General features: G+C 49.4%; 1 protein-coding gene and 1 long non-coding RNA gene across 3 annotated transcripts in view; one reads left to right on the forward strand and one right to left on the reverse strand.

The window, feature by feature from the left end:
- BICRA (BRD4 interacting chromatin remodeling complex associated protein) overlaps window positions 1-19,651 on the reverse strand; it is a 71,701-nt gene that overhangs the window by 19,437 nt on the left and 32,613 nt on the right. For both annotated transcript variants that reach the window (XM_081515436.1, XM_081515434.1), the window contains exons 2-4: window positions 3,151-3,251; window positions 1,191-1,236; window positions 1,050-1,092 (exon numbers count right to left, since the gene is read on the reverse strand). In XM_081515436.1, the coding sequence (XP_081371562.1) occupies window positions 1,050-1,092; window positions 1,191-1,231 (84 nt within the window). In that variant the 5' untranslated portion in view covers window positions 1,232-1,236; window positions 3,151-3,251. The remainder of the gene's footprint in view (window positions 1-1,049; window positions 1,093-1,190; window positions 1,237-3,150; window positions 3,252-19,651) is intronic.
- LOC145515331 (uncharacterized) lies at window positions 46-8,093 on the forward strand. The gene is made up of 4 exons (XR_014060842.1): window positions 46-148; window positions 884-979; window positions 1,440-1,563; window positions 3,705-8,093. It is a non-coding gene; the product is annotated as an uncharacterized LOC145515331 (long non-coding RNA).

Here is a 19,651-nt window from a genome sequence, read left to right on the forward strand (position 1 = left end):
CATAAGAGGCACTCAGCTTCCTCCTGGCTCTCTCCCCCGGGTCACTCACTCTGGGCGAACCAGCTGCCACCTCATGAGGATGCTCAAGCCATCCCCCGGAGAGGCCCACGTGGCGAGCAGCTGAGGCCTCCAGCCAACAGCCACGGGAGTGAGTCATTGTGGAAGCAGGCCCCCCAAGCCCCAGGCAAGCCCTCAGATGACAATGGCTCCAACCAACATCCTGAATGCTACTCAGGGGAGACCCCAAGCCAGACACCCAGCTAGACTGCTCCCCCATTCCCAATCCCCAGAAACTGAGAGCTCTAACAAATGTCATTAGAAGCCACAACGTGTTGGGATAACTTGTTATGCAGCTCTAGGTAACTGATACAACCCCTCATGGCTCAACAGATGTCCACTCTTCCCTGCTTTGTTCCATTCTCTGGAGTCCAAACAGAATATGCCATGTGGCTGCTTAATAACCTGTCAGAGCTGCCTGTCACATTCAGAATAAAGTCCAAACTCCTCAGTCAAGCTCCTCTAGGCTCTGCCTGACCTGGTGATTTTTGTCCACTCCAGTCTCAGCACCTACTAGTTTCACCCTCATCCTGGCCCCACTGGCCTTCTTTCTGTTCCTGGAACGTGTCAGACTTTCCCACCCTCACACTGCTCTTCCCCTGGTCAGAGCACAGTGGGTACCTCCCTTTGATCCTTCAGGTTCACCTTCAATGTCACCTCTCTGCCCACTGCAGCTAAAGGAGCCCCTGCCCTCACCCCCCACTTCCCATTCATTTTCTTGGGAACCTCTTTTGTGGTGCAAAAGTGATGTTACTATTTTGTATGCTGCCTGGCATGGTGCTTTCCACCACCACCTTTATTAGTTACTGGTTGCTTATTTACCAAGGAAATGTATATGGTGTGAGGAAACGGATTTGCTGTCTCTTTCCCTCTTCGCCACGACCCTGGGGCCTGGTTCCTGGAAGGCAGATGCCTACTCAATGTGAGTGTGTGGGGGGTGACTCACAGCCCCCTACTGCCCTGGGGGATGCCTCGCCCTGCCCAGCACTCACCTTCTCGGATCCATGTAAGAAGTCATTGAGGGCCTGAGGGTCACTGAAAGAGAGAAGGGGAGAGACGCTTGAGGAGATGAGGGACAGGGGAGGCGAGGGAGAGCGAGGCGGGGACGGGGGGACGGGAAGCCCACTACTCACCAAATCACGTCTAGTAAGCATCTCCCATCCTCATCATCCATCGCCACTGGACGGGGCGGGGCAGGAAGAGGGCGACAGGTTAGACGGTGGCAGCGGGCCAGGACCCTCCCCGCAAGGACCGTTCCCCAGGGGCCCAGACCGCTGGGGTCTGTGGGCATGGGGGCGGGGGGGTGCGGCAGGAGCCCTCCCCACCAGCAGCTCTGACCAGAGGGACACTGCTGCCTTTTCCTCCTCCCTCTCTCCCCCCAGCATCCGGTGATGGCGACGATGACGTCAGTCCTGACTAAGTGAGCCCGAGCCCTGATCACGTGCGGGCCCCGTGCTAAGTGCTTCACACGCGCAAACACGATTAATCCCCAGGGAATCCCTCGAGGTGGGTCTTGCCGCCCCCCAGCTTCGCAGAGGAGTTAATGCAAGAGCAGAGGCTGTGCTTCTCGGCTAGCAGGGCCAGAGGTCTGGCCCCCGAGCCTGTGCTCTGCCTCCTGAGGGCAGGGCTGGCCCAGGGCGGGCGTGGAGGGGCTTGTCCTACTGACCAGGTCGGGGAGGGTGGGGGAGCGCAGCATGAAGGGGCCCAGGTTCTGGGTCCCTGTGGAAGACACAGGCAGCGCGGTTCTCACGGAGGGAAAGAGGGAGAAGGATCAGGAGGGTGGGTGCTCAGTGTCACAGCAGCCGCCGGAGCCAGGCTGAGCCTGTCAGAGTGATGAGGATGAGGACGGCTAACATTTGGCCCGTGCTTATCACGTGCCCGCCAGGCACTGTCCCAAGCGTTTCACTAATGTTAGCTTGTTCAGTGCCCATGGGGAAGGATGCTGTCTTTTACAGCGAGAAAACTGAAGTTCTCTGTGTTTGCCCATCTGCACCTCCCCGGCCCTCACCTAACCTCTCATCGCTCCAAACATCCCACCAGGCTTCCAAGCACTTATCTCACCAAACTTCCACCTCATGGTCCATCTCTCGTGTCTTCCAAACCCACCAACTGATCCATCCTTCCATCTGCCCACACATCCTTCCCTCCCAACAATGCAGACAGGACATGAGAAATCACACACAACCCCAGCACACAGCCATGGACTTCTTACCCTCTTTTTTTGGGGGGGAGGGAGAGCAGAGGTGGTCCTGAACGCACTGAGGAGGTGGTGACTGTCACGGATCTACCCTTCCCTCCACCTCAAAATGCACAAAATCTGACTTGTGCCCTCAGCTGGGTCACGATCCCTCACTCTGACAGCATACTCTGAAATTCCCAATCGCCACCCCAACCCCCAGTACCCTCAACAGCTCTGGACATAGCCTCGGGAGAAACCCTGCATCGCTAGTTCAGGATCTTCTATAAACTGTGCCTTGGAGGGTCTGATGAAAGCAAAAAGACTCTCTGGCCAGAAACACGGCCGTGTGGGCCAGAAATGTTACACGTACTTCCGCATGGGACATGCACACACGTACATGCTTCATGGTCCCTGGGTTACAAGGCCAGTCTACAACAGAAACACCCATCTTCAGGGCCTCACACGCCAATCACCCTCCCCTCTAGAGCTGGCCCTGGGCATCGACCCCAGAGAGGCCCTTCCAAGACTGGCTGCACCGAGCAGTGGTGATAACACACTCTCTCTGGCTTCATATCCCTGCCCCCACCCACGCTTCCTTCTTGCCATGTCACCAGCTTCGCAGCCAACGAGCCCCTGCCCTTCCTAACTAGCCCACAGTGCGCAAGGCCCGGCCAGGGAGCAACCGGGCAAGATCTGCAGAGCACGTGGAGAAGAGGGGGATGTGGGAGGGAGATCCTGCCTGTGGATGGCAAGGAGGCAGGGGGATGGCCTGAATGACCCCAGGGCCCCAGGTTGGAAAGGGTGGGGCTGAGGGTTGTGGGTAAGTCAAGAAGGACCATCCCTTCCAGGCAGGTGGATGGAGGAGGTGGGGGACCACAGCCCCTCCAGGAATGAGCTGACACTTGGCTGGTTACCTGTGCTACAAACGAATCATGAAGGGAAGGAGGGGGTGTCCACTCCAGGTCTACGCGGAGCCCCCAGCTGGGGACTTGGGGGGTGTCCTTTCGGGGGCCAGCTGTGGAGAGAGAGGGAGAGAGAGGCTGTGAGTAGGACCGTCAGTGAAAAAGAGAAGATGTAACCAGAGAGAGGAGAGGTCAAACCCACGTGTACAACCACAGGAAACAACGCTGTATATGATCACAGACATAGTAAGTGCAGACAACACCACCCTGTATCTACCTGCATCGTGTATGTACACGTACACACATCATGCAATAGCATACAACACCATACAGTATAATCCACCGGCACTTCTGAGCCATCGGCCCTCAGGAAATACAGGGTTAGCTTCCTGCCAGCCTCTGGCCTCATTCTCAACAACCCAGCAACACACCGCCTTGGTTTATGTGTTTCTGTTTAAAGACACCTTGTTGAATATAAATCGGTGATTCGCTCACACTGAGCTTGTGGCCGACGGCGCTATAACTCAGGTATAACTGTCCATCTCCCATATGTGCTTTCTCCATAGAGCTCACCGCAGCCTTCCTGCGCTTACGAGCACTGGGTGGCCTTTCACCTCTGTGCGGGAGGGGCTGTGTTTAACAGCAAAACCACTCACAAAAGGCACAGAAGTGCAAAGCAACAGGGCCCTTCGGAGGATGCTTGTTGCTGAACTGAGAAGGCAGAGGGTGACGGTGTTCCACCTCCGCTGGGGGGATGTGCTCTGGGAGACTCAAACACTTCACAACTCTGCACGTGACCGGGAAAGCCCCATACTGATTTGGGGGTTATTGATGTCAGTGGGTGGACTCGCAAATACGGAATCCACGAGAAATGAGAGTTGACCTGACGTGATGAGGGTGACGATAGCCACTGATTTTAAGTACTCTGCGTGTTTCGCCTGCGTCACCACCCTTCAGTCCCTATGAGGCAGGTGCTCTGCTTAGCCCCGTTCGGCAGACGAGGACGGCGAGGCTCCGAACGGTGAGCCATATGCCCCCCCAGATGCCTCCAGTGGTCAGCGCCAGGCTGGGATACGAGCCAAGGCAGGCCGACTGCAGAGTCCCCGCCCTTAACCACAGCCCCACAGTCGGCCCTCCCATCGTGCTGTTTCTCTCCAAAATGTGAAGCAAACATGGCCACAGCGTCAAGATAAGACAGAGCTGGGTGACAAGCCTTTGTTAGCATTTTGTGAATGCCTGGGATAGTTCAGATCCAAAAACGCGATAAGGGCGAGTGGACGGAAGAGAGAGGTGGGACGGGAGCTGCTGCTCCTTTTTGTGGAGAGTCCCAGACCCCCGGAAAGGTCTAGAAAGCCTCTGTCACAGGACCCTGGAACATGGAGTCCTGGCCCATCTAGGCTCCAGGGGCACTGCCCTGGCCTGGAAGTGATCCCAAGCGCCCACGGTGGCTTCGTGAGAGCCGCCAACTCCACGTGGGTACCCCCCACCCCTCCTCCCTGCCCTGAGCTTCGGGTGTGGCCCAAGTTCTGTAAACCTCGGACCAGAAGGAGAGCCAGGAGGCGGGTGTTTCCTGAATGGAGCTCTCCAAGTGGGATCTGCGGGTGAACGTCCAGCAGGAGGCACCAGGCTGTGAGACTCTGTCATCCCTGTGTTTTCATTCTGATGGTGACAGCCGTGCAATAGGTGAGGGGGGTTTTCCGGGGAGAGGACAGATCCTGCACTGCGATGGGGTGTCAGTTATATGGGGGTTTAAAAATTCACAACTCAGGGCTTCCCTGGTGGCTCAGTGGTAAAGAACCTGCTGGCCGATGGAGGAGACACGGGTTCGATCCCCGATCCAGGAAAACCCAGCATATCCCTGTGCTATGACTACTGGGCCTGGGCTCTAGAGACCGCGAGCTGCCACTACTGGAGCCTTCTCTAGAGCCCGTGCTCCGCAACAAGAGAAGCTACCGCGATGAGAAGCCCACACATCGAAACTAAAGAGTAGCCCCCTGGCAGCAACGAAGACCCAGCGAAGGAAGGAAAAGAAAGAAGGAATGGATTCTAGGTGTGTAACGATGGCATCATATTCTTTTTTTTTTTTCCTTTAGAGTCCTTACCTTTCAGAAATACATCCTAAAATATGTAGAGGTGACATGATAAAACGACTGTGATTTAACTGCAGAATAACCCAGTTGTGTGAGTTCAGAGGCATATTGTCCTATGAGGTTCAAAACAGTACCCACTTAGCCATGTGTGACTACGTACATTTGAGTTCAAGCTGATGATATGAAATCACGGCAAAGGACTGGAGCAGGTATTTGTCCCAAGACGACATACAAACGGCCATAAGCACACGAAAAGATGATCAACACCACCAATCATTAGGGCAGTGCTATCGAAACCACAGATGCTGCCTCACTCCTATTAAAAGGTGACTAGCAAAAATTCAAAAATGAACAAGTGTTGCTGAGGACCTGGAACCTGGAGAAACTGGAACCCTTATGCCCTGTTGGTGGGAATGTAAAATGATGCAGCTGCTGTGGAAAACACTTTGGTGGTTCCTCAAAAAATTAAAAATAGAATTAGCATATGACCCAGCAAGCCCACTTCTGGATATATGTATACACAAAAGAATTGAAAGTGGGGTCTGGAAGGGCATATTTATGCAGCCCTGTTCATGATTCTCAAGAGCCAAGAGGTACGACAACCCAGGTATCCGTCAACAGATGAATGGATAAGCCAATTGTGGTATCTGTTTACAACAGAATTATCATTCAGCGGGGAAAGGCTGAAGGGACGGCATGGATGACTTTGTGCCAAGTGAAGTCAGCCAGTGACAAAGACAAGGATACCATCTTATTCCACTCATGAATGGAGAGACAGGAAGTAGAATGCAGTTTGCCAGGGATTGGGGGGTGGGGTGGAGAGAAACCAGGAATTATTGTTTAGTGGGTGTCCAGTTTCAGTTCTGCAAGATGCAGCAAGTTCGAGAGAAGGATGGGGGTGATGGTTGCACCATCGTGTACATGCACTTAACGTCGCTGATTTGTACACTTAGACATGGCTGCGATGGTCAGTTTTGTTATGTGTGTTTTTACCACAATAAACAGATGGGAAAAAGAGGGGACAATCAGCAATATGAAGGTTTTCAATAAAACAGATTCACATTAAAAGTTGTAAAGGAAATTAAAATACCAAGTTCACAGTCACCCTCGCCACATTTCGTGGGCTTGACTGCTACACGTGGCTGGTGGCTACCACGTGGAATGGCACAGATCTAGAACATTCCCGTGGTGACAGGAAGCCCCCTTGGACAGGGCTGGTCTGTCAGAGTGGTGGAAAACTGAAGATTAGTAAAGCATTGGTTGATGTGGTTCAAGTTTTACTATTCTCTCTGCTTTGTGCACATTTGCAACTGTCCACAATGAAAAATTTTTACTTTGAAAATACTTGAGCATCAAAATCATACGAGTCTCTGTTTACTGTCTGTCTCCCCTATGAAAATGTCAACCCTCCAACTATAGGGATTTTTGTCTGTTTTGTTCCTTGTGGGATGCTCAGAGTCCACATAGCACACGGCACGTGGAAGGAGCTCACTAAATATTTGTGGGATGAATGAATGAATTTGCAGGGAGGGTTAAAACAAACCCATTCATTCGTTTAAAGAGCAACCTGGTGAAAAGGGCATTTATTCACTGTCCGTTCTGTTTCGGGGAGAACTGAGGATCCTGTAATGAGCAATGAGATCCTCCAGCCCTTGACCTTGGGGAAGATGATGCTTAGTGGGTCTTAACCAGGGATGACACTGGATGCCCACTGTCGCACACATACACAAAAAGCTTTTGAAAAAAAAAAAAAGACCGGGAGACTGAGGCAGGGGACACACAATTAGCATGCAAAGCTGCAACCCCAAAATATCCACACAAGAGGGTGTCTCCCGCCCCGGCAGAGCAGAAGTCTGGAAAGCCACTGCATGGTTCCACTCAACTCTCAGCACAACGTGGACACATGGACAGGGTCACAGCCAACCCTCGAAGCTTGGACACATGAGCGAGAGAGGAGCATTTTGCTGCTGTCAGCCACTGAGATCTGGGGCTCACTTGTTACTGCACATCACTCAGTTGAAGCTAACTGATACATCTTGGAAGAGCACCCCCCCTGCCCCAGTGCTTCCTCGGTATCAGGCCTTGTGCTAACTCCATATCAACTCCTCCCAGTCTCCAGGGAGACGGGAGGAATGTTTCCCATTTCATAGCGCAGGAAACTGAGGCTCACAGGGGTCAGGACACTTGCCCCAAATCACACTGTGGGACCAGACTCTGAACCCAGGCCCTGTGATTCCAAAGTACCTCATTCTCCAGCATCAGGCTATAAAAAGCATGAGAAGCCAGGCCTGCAAAACCACAACTAACTCAAGAGAACAGCCATGACGCAACAATGACAAAGTGTCCTTCCAGAAAATCGTGTGAATTCCTCCGGCATTTGGAATGCCTTCAGAGTTTTGCGTTGTCATCGAGTTGTGCTCAAGCCAGGGTGCTGAGCAGGACACAGAATTCAAAGTCCCCGTGAAGCTCCATAAACAGGCTTATTTTAATTTCCCGATAGGAATGCTACTAACCCTCAGGTTATTTGCAAGTCATAAAAAAGAAAGTCAGTGGAACCCTATCATTTGCTGATGGGAAGTGATAGGCAGAGAAGAGGATATGACAAAGTCTAGCTGTTGCTTTTTCAAACACCATTTCCCTAGCCCTCCTTGTCTTGCTCACAGAAGCCCAATCTCGGGGTAACAGTTGCCAACTCCAAGATGTAAACAAAGGCTGTTCTGAGTCAGTCTTTTTCAAACTACGGGTCACGCCTTTGAGGGTTGTGAAATCAAATTAGCAGGTTGTGATCAGGGATTTCTTTTAAGTTAAAGAGTATAGGATCAAATGGCATGGGATAGAATAGAAAATATTAAAAGGCATCACACAGGGTTTCAGTGGGCACTGGTTTCAATTATATGTGTATATGTGTGTACATATTTCCTACTGTAGGTTGTGGCCAAAACAGCTGCTATCCCTTTATCAGATATTCACTTTCCAAGGCTTCCTTGCAGCCAGAGTAGCCAGTTTTGCAAATAAGTAAAAAGCAAAGTGTATAGAATTGGGTTCTGCTCAGTGAGTCTTTCAGGGAAGACAGAGAGAATTTGAGAAAGTTTTTCTTCTAGAATATAAAGATAGAGCTTCTCTAGGGAGAAAGTCATTTCTCATTTTGAATATAGTTGAGACGACTGGAGCTGTGGCAGCCATTTTGCTGCCATGAGGCAATAAACCTGAGGCTGATAAGCCTACCTGTAGAGAATAACTGATGAGAGGAAAGAAAAAGACTAGGTTTTTAAAAACTCCTCATGGCTTGCCTGCCTCTAGACCTCTTAATCCTTACAGTTTAATCCACTATTAAGTTTCCATTGTTTGCAGTTAAACACAACCTTACACAAATCAGTTAGTACTTCCAGATATCTTTGCAACCCATCACAAGGACTCTTGCAGCCTCCCATGAGTCAAGACTGTACTCTGTGAATCCACTGAGAAGAGAGGCCCAGCAAAATGGGAGAGGGCTGATGGTAAGGGGATCTGGAAAAAAAAAAAAGACTACTGTGGTTGACTGCAAAAGTAGCCAGAAACTTTTCTCCTCCTAGTCTTGTCAGGGCCTCCTATCAAGGGATGGAGTCTATTAACCAACCCTTGAACTTGGGTTGGCCTTTTGACTTGCCTTGGCCAACAGGATGTAGCAGAAGTGATGGTGTGTGTTTCTGAGCCTATTCTTTGCCCAGCTGACATGTAAAGAAGTCCAGGTTAGCCTTCTGAAGGACAAGAGACAAATGCCATCACCACCATCATTCTAGTTCATAGGGAGCCAGGCCCTCGGAGCAGAATCACCTAGCTGACCTACAGCTGACCACAGAGAAGTAAGAGAGAAGTAACTAGAGGTGCCCAGGCCAACTTCCAACCAATAGGATCACAGTTTTGTTTTGACCTACTGTGGCATATCGTGTTTTTCAAAGATGGCTGCAGTAATGTCTCCAATCCCCCATGATCTTCCACAGTGCAACCTTGTTAGTCCCCTTGAATTAAGCAAAGTTTGTGACTACTTTAACCAGGACAGTGAAACAGAAGCGCCACTATGTGCCTTCTTAAAGCCAATTCAGTTTCTGCTGTGTCCATCAGGACATTTACCCTAGAAGCCCTAAGCCACCTTAATGGAATTCTGGCCGCTTTGAGGCCACCATGCTATGGGGAGGCCTAAGCTAGGTGCACGGAGAGACCACAAGTAGGTGCTCTGGTTGATAGTCGTATTTTGCAGTCATCCCAGCCCAGGTGCTAAGCATGTGGGTGAATGAGCCTTCAGCCCCTAGCCTTTAGGTCTTCTCAGCTAAGACCTCAGAAGTCTTGGAGCAGAGACTCACTATGTCAAATTCCTGGCCCATAAAACTCATGTGCACAATACAATTTTTCCCTTAAGCTTTGGGATAATTTGTTAAACAGCAATAACAACCTCTAAAGGTTGGGGGTTGTTTGTTACATGGCAGCAGCTAACTGATACAGCCCTCTCTAGAGACAAAGGACCAGCCATGACCTCACACCTCTGACTCACCCAAGTCTTATCCATTCCACCTCCCAAATCTCTCCACTCTATCTCCTCCTTTCCAAGACCACTATTCCTACCCAGATCTAAGTTTCATTGTCTCTCTTTTCATCTGTCCACCCAACCAGGCTGCTTTAACATGCAGGGTAACAACTGGCTGCTCTGTTTTTAAAATATTCAAGCACTTCCTTACTGGTTGGTAACTAAATGCTGCCCCAACCCCTAGAATCTCACCTTCCCACTCAGGACCACCTGAAGTACCCCCATGACCCAGCACAGCAGGGAGCCTGCAGGACCCTCCCTTGGCACCATGCTGGACACTGCCTAACTGGTATCCCTGCTGCTTGTCATGAATTTTAAACATCATTACTGCATCCAGCCATTCACCCACTGAAGGGCAAGTGTCACTCAGCACCTCCTGTATTCCTGGGTGCTGAGATACAGCTGTGGACAAACAGAGATATATCTTCACAGAGGCAAGGCCACAGGTAAAGATGCCAATGAAACTACACACAGACAACCATATAATGCCCACCTCCTACTACCAGCTAGGGTCTCACTGGCCTCTGCTCATACATGCCAGCCCCCATCTCACCGGCCATGAGCCCAAGCTGCCCAACCACAAGACCAACCCCCTGCTAAGGAAACTTGTTCAGCTGGCTGGAGTCTGGAAGTCCAGGCGTTTGAGGTGGTGCAGGTCTGTGCCCTCTGCCCTCGGCCACCACCACGTCCTGCTTTGTCGTCCTCTTCGTCACCATGACCAAGGTTTGCCCAGGGTTCACCAAGTGCCAGGTGCTGTTCTCAGTGCTTCATCTTACCTCATTTCAGTCTCAACAACAATCTTACATGGCAGGTGCCAGTATGCTCGTACCCATTTCACAGCTGAGGAAACTGAGGCTGCGAAAAGGATTAAGTAGCTTGCCCAAGGTTCACCCAGGTAGCAGGATGGCAGAGCTGGGATTCGAATCCAGGCTAACAGGCTCCTGAGATCACGGGAACTACACAGTGGTGGCTGCCTGGCTGGCTATCCCCTATCCACCCTGCCATGGGTGTACTTCCTGCAACGTCTTCATAGGCCCCCCACCTTCCTCCAGGTACCCACTCGGGTGGCTCTTCCTGGCACTTTCCTGAAATGCCACACAGAAGTCATAGCACTTTCCCAACACCTGGGTCACACACACAGACTGGGTGATTCCCCGAAGGGCATTCCACGGTGGACTCAACATACCATAATGCTGAGAAGTCATGCTCTTAGGATGCATTTTTTTTTTTTTTTTTTTTTTGACCATGCCACACAGCTTGTAAGATGTTTTAGTTCCCCGACCTGGGATGGAACCCAGGTCCTCAGCAGCGAGAGTGCAAGAGTCCTAACCACTGAACCACCAGAGAATTCCCTTAGGATGCTTTTCTAAGGCATCTGTAGTGCACTGAATGGTGGTCCCCCTAAAAAGATATGTCCATGACCCCAAATCTGTGAAGGTGGCCTTCTTGATTTGGGAAGAAAAGGCTCTTTGCTTCTGTAACTAAGTGAAGGATCTCAAGATGAGATCATCCTAAATTATCTATGAGCCCTGAATACAACAACCAAAGATTTTTTTTTTTTTGGCCACGTCATGCAGCATTCAGGATCTCAGTTCCCTAACCTGGGACCGAACCTGTGCCCCCTGCCGTGGAAGTGGAAGCACAGAGTCCTAATCACTGACCCATCAGGGAATTCCTGACCAATGACCTTTTAATAGCCAGAAGATACAAAAAGAGAATGTCACATGAAGGTGGACGTAGAGATTAGAGTGGTGCAGCCTCAAGCCCCAGACCACCTGGAGCCACCAGAAACAGGAAAAGACAAAGAAGGATTCTTTCCCAGGGCCTTCAGAAAGGGCACGACTCTGCCCTGATAGCCTTGCCAATACTTTGATTTTGAACATTTGCCCCCCAGAACTGTGAGAATAAATTTCTGTTATTCTAACTTGTTATAAGATAGATGCTTGTCATCTGTACTAGGTATGGGGTACATATATACACCAACCACCATGTACAGTTGCACAGGTTGTTCACTGCACAAAGGAATCCAGTATGGGTACAAGTGGGGCCTGAAATCCAGGTGAGGCTCTGCTCACAGCAGTGAGACTCAGAGAAGAGCTATATCCACACTTGGAGAAAGGACTCACTTTTCCTAATTCACTCAAGGGAGACTCTTAGGGACTGTGCCCTCCCAGAGGAGACCTTTTGCAATTCCATGCAAAGACCTAGTAAGAGTAAACTGGACTCCAGATATGTAGCCATTGGCATGCTGTGTCAATTTCAAAGCCAGAAAAGAAAAACAGGGAGGGGAAATGTGGATTCCTCACCTACTCCCACCCTTTTGAGGGGAGAGAAAGAAAGCTATTTGGAGAGCAATTAAAGTCGACACCAGCTTTATTTTCAGTGACCTTTAGAGTTCTCAAATCACTGAATGAGTTTAACAACATAAAAGCGTGCCCTATAAAACTTGGATTGCTCATAAAGCAACTGGTGTCTAGCTCCTAAAAGCCTCGTTTACACAGGTAGTTACACACTAGAAATGTTTTGTACATTCTTTCTTTTTCCTTTTGCTATTCACCACTGTTCTAAATGCAGCAATATAGCTGCAGGCCTGCCAAGAAAATCAGGCATCTGAAAAGGCTTTTGCTTTTTTTTTTCTTAATACTAGTGTATAAAAAACAGAGGAAACTCTGAGAAGGAATGGAACGGGCAATGGGGCAGGGGGTTTGTGAAGGGAACACAAGCAGTGATTACCTTGACCAGACACAGGGTCACCCAGGGCATCTAGCAACAAGAGAAGCCTTCAAGTTCAGGACAAACTGGAGCTAAGAGAAGTGAAGGGGAAACAAAAGCCCCTACAGCATCCACACATGCTTTAGACCACTTGTTCCTAAACATAGGCAGGCACCAGAACCATCCGGAAGGCTTTTAAAATAAAGAACGCATTTCAAAGGGGCTTCTCTGGTGGCTCAGTGGTAAAGAATCCGCCTGACAATGCAGGAGATGCAGGTTCAATCCCTGATCCAGGAAGGCCCCACATGCCTTGGAGCAATTAAGCCAGAGTTCTGCAACAAGAGAAGCTACCACAGTGAGAAGCCTGTGCACCACAACTAGAGAGTAGCCCCTGCTCTCCGCAACTAGAGGAAAACCCATGCAGAGGTGAAGACCCAGCATGGCCAAATAAATAAAATTATTTTTAAAACATGGATTTCAGAACCTGAAGGTTAGGGGCGGGGGGACTGAAAATATGCATTTCTAACAAGCTCCCATGTGATGCTGATGCTGCTGGTCTAAGGAGAACCACTGCTCTAGAAGCTTGGGTGTCTTTAGTTCTTCTTCTGGGGCTCTTGCTGTCGTATAGAACACAAGCCACCAGTTTTGGGCCAGTGTCCAGGCCCCTGACAAAGTGGCCTCACAGGGTCCTCTCCGAGGCTCAGGAGGACCCAACAGCCAGTCTCAGTCTGAAATCTTGGTAAACAGAACTTGAACTTGGTTCCACTCAGCAATGTACCTTCCTAAGAGAATGACTCACAATGAGTGCAGGTCTTTTGTCCCTTTGCCAGAAACTTCCTTTCACAGCCTCGTTTGCAGCTAAGTATGGACATGGGAAAGAGTTTTACATTTGGGTTAAAAAAAGCCTTATATTGGGAAGATTATTTGCCCCTACTCCTTCCTGCTTGAAAGGATGATGTGAAGCATGGTGATAATGGCCGGTGCTAGAGCAGCCGTTTTGCACTCCTGAGGGGGAAAGGTTGAACAAATCAGAGACAGACCCAGTGGCCAGGCAGTACTGAGCTGCCAAATATCCCTGGAAAGGGCTTCCACTAGATGTCTTGCTCCAGAAGAGAATTAAAAGCCTTGATTAACTAAGGTTAAACAAACACTTGGTCTACAACCCAGCAATTCCAGTCCGAGGCATTGACCAAGTGGATGTAAAAAGTATGTCTACAAAAACATTTGTACAAAAATTTTCCTAGCAGCCTTATTAACAAAAGCCCCAAATTGGAAACAGCACAGATGTCTGTTGACTGGTAGCTGGATAAACAAACTGTGTTATAACCACGCAACAGAATATAGCTTATTGCTGCTGCTGCTAAGTCGCTTCAGTCGTGTCCGACTCTGTGCGACCCCACCAACGGCAGCCCACCAGGCTCCCCCGTCCCTGGGATAGCTTATTAACGAAAGAGAATAAACTACTGATACAGGCAAGGTCATAGATGAATCTCAAATCCACCATGCTAAGCAAAGGAAGTCAAGGACAAAGGATGACCCACTGCGCGAGCCTCTTTAAGTCAAGTTCTAGTGAAACTGACAGGAAAAAGATCAGGGTGTAGTTGCCTCAAGGGGGTGGGATGAAAGGGAGAGGGCTAAGTACTGACCAGGAAGATCCACAAGGAAATCTTCTGGGACGACGCAAATGGTCTATAGCTAGATCTCGGTGATGGTTTCCTAGGCAGTATTTGTCAAAATTCATCAAGCAGTGCACATAAGATTTGTATATTTTATTATATCTAATTTGTATCCCAGTAAAGCACAATTAGTGTGTTAAAATAATAAAGCCTACACAATTCTTGTTTTTTGTGGTAGTTATCCATACTCTTGCCTGGAAAATCCCATGGACGGAGGAGCCTGGTAGGCTACAGTCCATGGGGTCGCTAAGAGTCGGACACGACTGAGCGACTTTACTTTCACTTTTCCCTTTCATGTGCTGGAGAAGGAAATGGCAACCCACTCCGGTATTCTTGCCTGGAGAATCCCAGGGACGGAGGAGCCTGGTGGGCTGCTGTCTATGGGGTCGCACAGAGTCGGACACGACTGACGCGACTTAGCAGCAGCAGCAGCAGCAGCATGTTCTACAGAGTTGCCAGAAACACTGAATTAGAGAACAAGGAACTATTGCTCCAGAGAGAAATACAGGTTCTCATGAGCCTCTGGTCCCAACATTTTCATCGACCAATCAACACATAACCTTGTTTTTATGAGTGTTTCTGTTTAAAGACACCTGATTTAATATATACTGCTGATTCATTCGCACTGAACTCATAACCAGCGGCACTGTAACTCGCACCTGAACGGAGCTCATCTGAAACACATCACAGACTTCTGGAGCTTCGGACCACAAGCCAAAACTTCAGCACGATGCTTGGGGCATTTCAATGAAATGAATCACCAACGAAAAGCCCCCAAATGTGAAAAACATGGCACTAAACAGACCGAGAGAAAGCCACTTGTCTGCAACGGAAGAGCTGAAACAAGAAGACAGAGTGTCGCCACGGTCTATCTCAACTGGGGACAGGCACACCAGGACAACTCAAGACTTTCATCTGCTCTGCACATGTCTGCAAATGATCAGGAAAGCATTATGAGTGCTGATTTGGGGCTTACAAAGAAATTTTAGCAGGTAGATGAATTCGCAAAAATGCCACGAGGGAACAAGAATCGACCATATAAGGAAATAATTATCAAGATTATAACACATTTACTCGACCCGGAGATGTCCCTCATGGGCCTGATCCTCTGGTAAAACCTGATGAACTACGATGGGGGACCCGCAGATGGGGACAAATGGGAGGGAGACATTCCGCTGCAAATTTTTCAGAAATAATATTTGGTTATTCAGCCAATGCCCTAATCATTCCAAAAAAGCAAATATTAAAAACTGGGTTAAGGACTTCCCTGATGGTCCAGTGGTTAAAAATTTGCCTTGCATTGGGACACAGGTTCAATCCCTGGTCAGGGAACTAAGATTCCAAATGCTGCAGAGCAACTAAGCCCACACACAGCTACAGAAGCTCGAGAGCCACTGCTAGAGAATATGGATGAAAGGTCTTGCATGACACAACCAAGACCCCACGTGCCTCAACCAGGACCCAGCGGCAGTCAAATAAATAAATAAAAAGAATGTTATAAAAATAAATTAAAAATTCGTTAAAAAAAAAAAACAAGAGGAATATTCCCACCACCGCTCATCAGATCAACTGTTACTTGCAGCTGAACACACACAAACTAAAAGCTATCCAGTGGTAACCGCAAGCGCTGGGATTTAAACCCAGATTCTGTGGAAGCCTTGGACTGCCTTCCAGGACACGGCCCTGCCCCATTTCCAGTGCCTGTGAAAACGCTGGGAATCTGGCCGTCTGCTGGCATGACCTCGCTTCCTTTCCCCAGCAGAAACTCTTTTCTCCCTGAACTTGGAGGGAGCCTTCTTAATCGTGGCCTGATTTTCCCCCACATGATGACTGAGGCAGAAATATGGGAGAGTCCTGAAAAGTGCGAGCCAGAGGCCCATGCCAGGAAGGGGCGGGGAGCTGGGTGGGCAGCTCCTGAGCCAGCCACGAGTTTACAATCCTGGCTTCAAGATGCCACACTTCGTTCTGTTTCTTAACAAATGTCTGCACCTTCCTCTGTTGCTGTTTAGTTGCTAAGTTGTGTCCGACTCTTTTCCGACCCTGTGGACTGTAGCCCAGCAGGCTCCTAAGTCCATGGGATTTCCTAGGCAAGAATACTGGAGTGATTTGCCATTTCCTCCTCCAAGGGATCTTCCCAACCTAGGGATCAAACTTGAGTCTCCTGTGTCTCCTTTATTGGCAGGCTGATTCTTTACAGCTGAGTCACCAGGGAAGACCCCACCCTCCTCTAGGGCTTACTCATAAGTAGCGTGCGTGCGTGCATGTTCTCCAGGCAAGAATACTGGAGTGGCTTGCCACGCCCTCTTTCCAGGGGATCTTCCAGACCCAGGGATCAAACCCACATCTCTTATGTCTCCTGCATTGGCAGGCAGGTTCCTTACGACTAGTGCCACCTGGGAAGCCCACTCATAGGCAGCATGGTCCCTCTAGCCCTGTCTGTGCTCACCAGCTGGAAGGCTGAAGGGGAGTTGTGAACCGGCTTCAGCTTCCTGCTTCCTGAGTCCCTTCTCAACTCAGCTCCCCACTCCAGGGCCAACAAGATGCACGCCCTGAGAGGTCACATGGTTTCCTCTTCTCAGGATGCTCTGCTACCCCTAAAAAAGCGGTGCTGGGGAGACAGTAGCAAGGACAACAGACATCCCCACTCTCCTGGCACGGCCTAGGGCAGGAGTCAGACCACGAAACAGAGACATCGTGCTGAACGGAGGAAAACAAGGATGCAGGAGAAAGGTGCTGTGGGGAGGGGGTGGGGGTAGCTGTAGGGAGGGGGTGGGGGTGGCTGGGGGGCATTTTTAGTGGTCAAGGTGTCCACACAAGTAAGGGAGTCTGAGCTGATGTGCAGAAGATAAGGAGTGAGTTAGGCGAATGGGGGAGGGCGTTCTGGGCAGAAGGCAGAGCAAATGCAAAGGTCCTATGGCAGAAATGTGCTGGGGACACTTAAGCAACTGCAAGGAGCTGAAGCGAGGTCAAGGAGGTGGGGTCAAGACAGGACAAGCCACAGAGGACTTGGGTTTTTATTCTGCGTGTGAGTCCAGGGAGGTGACTGGATCCTGCTGGCTGCTGAGTGGACAGTAGACTGCAAGAGGGGAGGATGGGAGTAGGGAGCCCAGAGAGGAGAGAATGGTGACAGGTGAAAGTGTTAGTCACTCGGAGTTGCAGTCTCTGCAGCCCCATGGACCATAGCCCGCCAGGCTCCTCTGTCCGTGGAATTCTCCAGGCAAGAATACTGGAGTGCGTTGCCATGCCCTTCTCCAAGGGATCTTCCCCACCCAGGGATTGAACCCGGGTCTCCTGCATTACAGCAGATCCTTTACCACTGAGCCACCAGGGAAGAGAACGGTGACAGGGGAGGAGGTAAGAAGTGGCTGGATTCTGGAACGACGGCAAGGCAACAGGGTCTGCAGGTGGACTGGCCAGGAGTTACGGGGGGACGAGCAGAGTAGAGGGCCCGCTGTTATCTGAGACGGATGGGAGGGTAAAGCAGCTGAAAGTAGGCAGCCGGGCAGGACGAGAAGCACTCACATGCACTCTTGTATCAGCTCTCTTGGTTGACCTAGCACTTTCCAGTTAAGGCCATTTCTCATTAAGGTATTCTGATGGTCCCAAAGCTACTAATTATCTTATTAGGAGAGGACTGACCTCCCACCGGAGGCAAAAGCACACAGGGCTGCTCAGCATCTAGACAGAGAGGAATAGCTGAGACAAGCAAGACCGCCAGATCTTCCTCAGCCAGCAGCTCTCTGTGTATCTTGTTTCAGAGTCTGGCCTTTCCCCAAAGTCTAAACTAAGATTCACAGTTTAGATCCGACTCTGAATCCTTAAACCACCTGGGGGTATATAGTGTGAGTTAGGGTGCTCAGTTGCTCGGTCCTGTCCAACTCTTTGCAACCCTGTGAACAGTAGCCCGCCAGGCTCCTCTGTCCGTGGGATTCTCCAGGCAAGAATACTGGAGTGGGGTGCCATTTCTTTCTCCAAAGGGACCCACCCCATTTCGTCTCTTTCCAAATGAGTGAGTAGCTTTTGGTCCCCAGCTTGGCTTATTAATAAGTCTCTCCTTTCCCATCAATGAGACCAGTGGCTACTCTGGCCTCACACCAGAGGTCCATACGTGGTCTGGCTCTCATCCTGGGATCTGTTCTAATCCATCGGTAGAATGTCAATTTCAATTTATTCCCTAATCTCAGAGATAAAACGTATTCAGCTGGGCAGGTAATCAATACATGGATTGACACCATATAGGATGTGAGGGACAGTCCAGATAGCAAGACCCCTTGGCAGAGTAAAGTCCCCAAAGCAGAGATTGTGATGTCCCTTTGCTGGACAATACATCCTTCAGTAAGCTGACGTATATCACACTACCAACCTTTAACAAAACTATCCCCACAAAAAGAGACAGAAGCCATAAAAAAAAGTACTCACAAAGAAACCAGGAGGTTAAAAATAATAATCCATGGACGCAAAAGGTCACATATCGTATGATTCCATTGATATGAAATGTCCAGGTAAATCCACAGAGACAGAAAGCAAATTCCAACCAGTCTATCCTAAAGGAAATCAGTCCTGAATATTCATTGGAAGGACTGATGCTGAAGCTGAAACTCCAATACTTTGGCCACCTGATGCGAAGAACCGACTCACTGAAAAAGACCCTGATGCTGGGAAAGATTGAAGGGGGGAGGAGAAGGGGATGACAGAGGATGAGATGGTTGCATGGTATTGCCGACGCAATGGGCATGAGTTTGAGTAAACTCCGGGAGTTGGTGATGGATGGGGAGGCCTGGCGTGCTGCAGTCCATGGGGCCGCAAAGAGTCGGATACAACTGAGCAACTGAATGGGCATGAGTTTGAGTAAACTCCGGGAGTTGGTGATGGATGGGGAGGCCTGGCGTGCTGCAGTCCATGGGGCCGCAAAGAGTCGGATACAACTGAGCAACTGAACTGAACTGAACTGAGGGGCTGCAGGGACGAGAAATGAGGATAAACTGCTTCATGGGCGTAGGGTTTCCTTTTGGGCAAGGGAAATTATCCTAGATAGATGGGTAGGCAGAAAACTAGATAGAGACAAAGGCTGCTTAACATTACTAGTGTAACTAAAGGCCACTGACTTGTATAGTTTTAAATGTTTTTTTTTTTTAATTGACATATAGCTGATTTACAATCTTGTTAGTTTCAGGTGTACAGCAAATTGATTCAATTTTTTATATTTACATAGATTATTTTTCTTCCCTTATAGGTTATTTCAAAATATTGAGTATTGTTCCCTGTGTTGTACAGGAGGCCCTTGCTGTTAATCTTTTATATATAGTAGTGTGTATATGTTAATCTCAAACTCCTGATTTATCTCTTCGTCCCCAAGTTGCTAACTTCATGCCATGTGAATATTAACTCAAAAAAGGAAAACAAAGTTAATGTAAGCAGTAAGTAAATATAAAGAGGACGGTTCTGTTCCTACTATAAGCTTTCTGTGTGTGGGT

Source organism: Giraffa tippelskirchi, chromosome 7 (genome assembly GCF_054371585.1).
Source record: "Giraffa tippelskirchi isolate mGirTip1 chromosome 7, T2T-mGirTip1v1.2.pri, whole genome shotgun sequence".
NCBI lineage: Eukaryota > Metazoa > Chordata > Mammalia > Artiodactyla > Giraffidae > Giraffa > Giraffa tippelskirchi.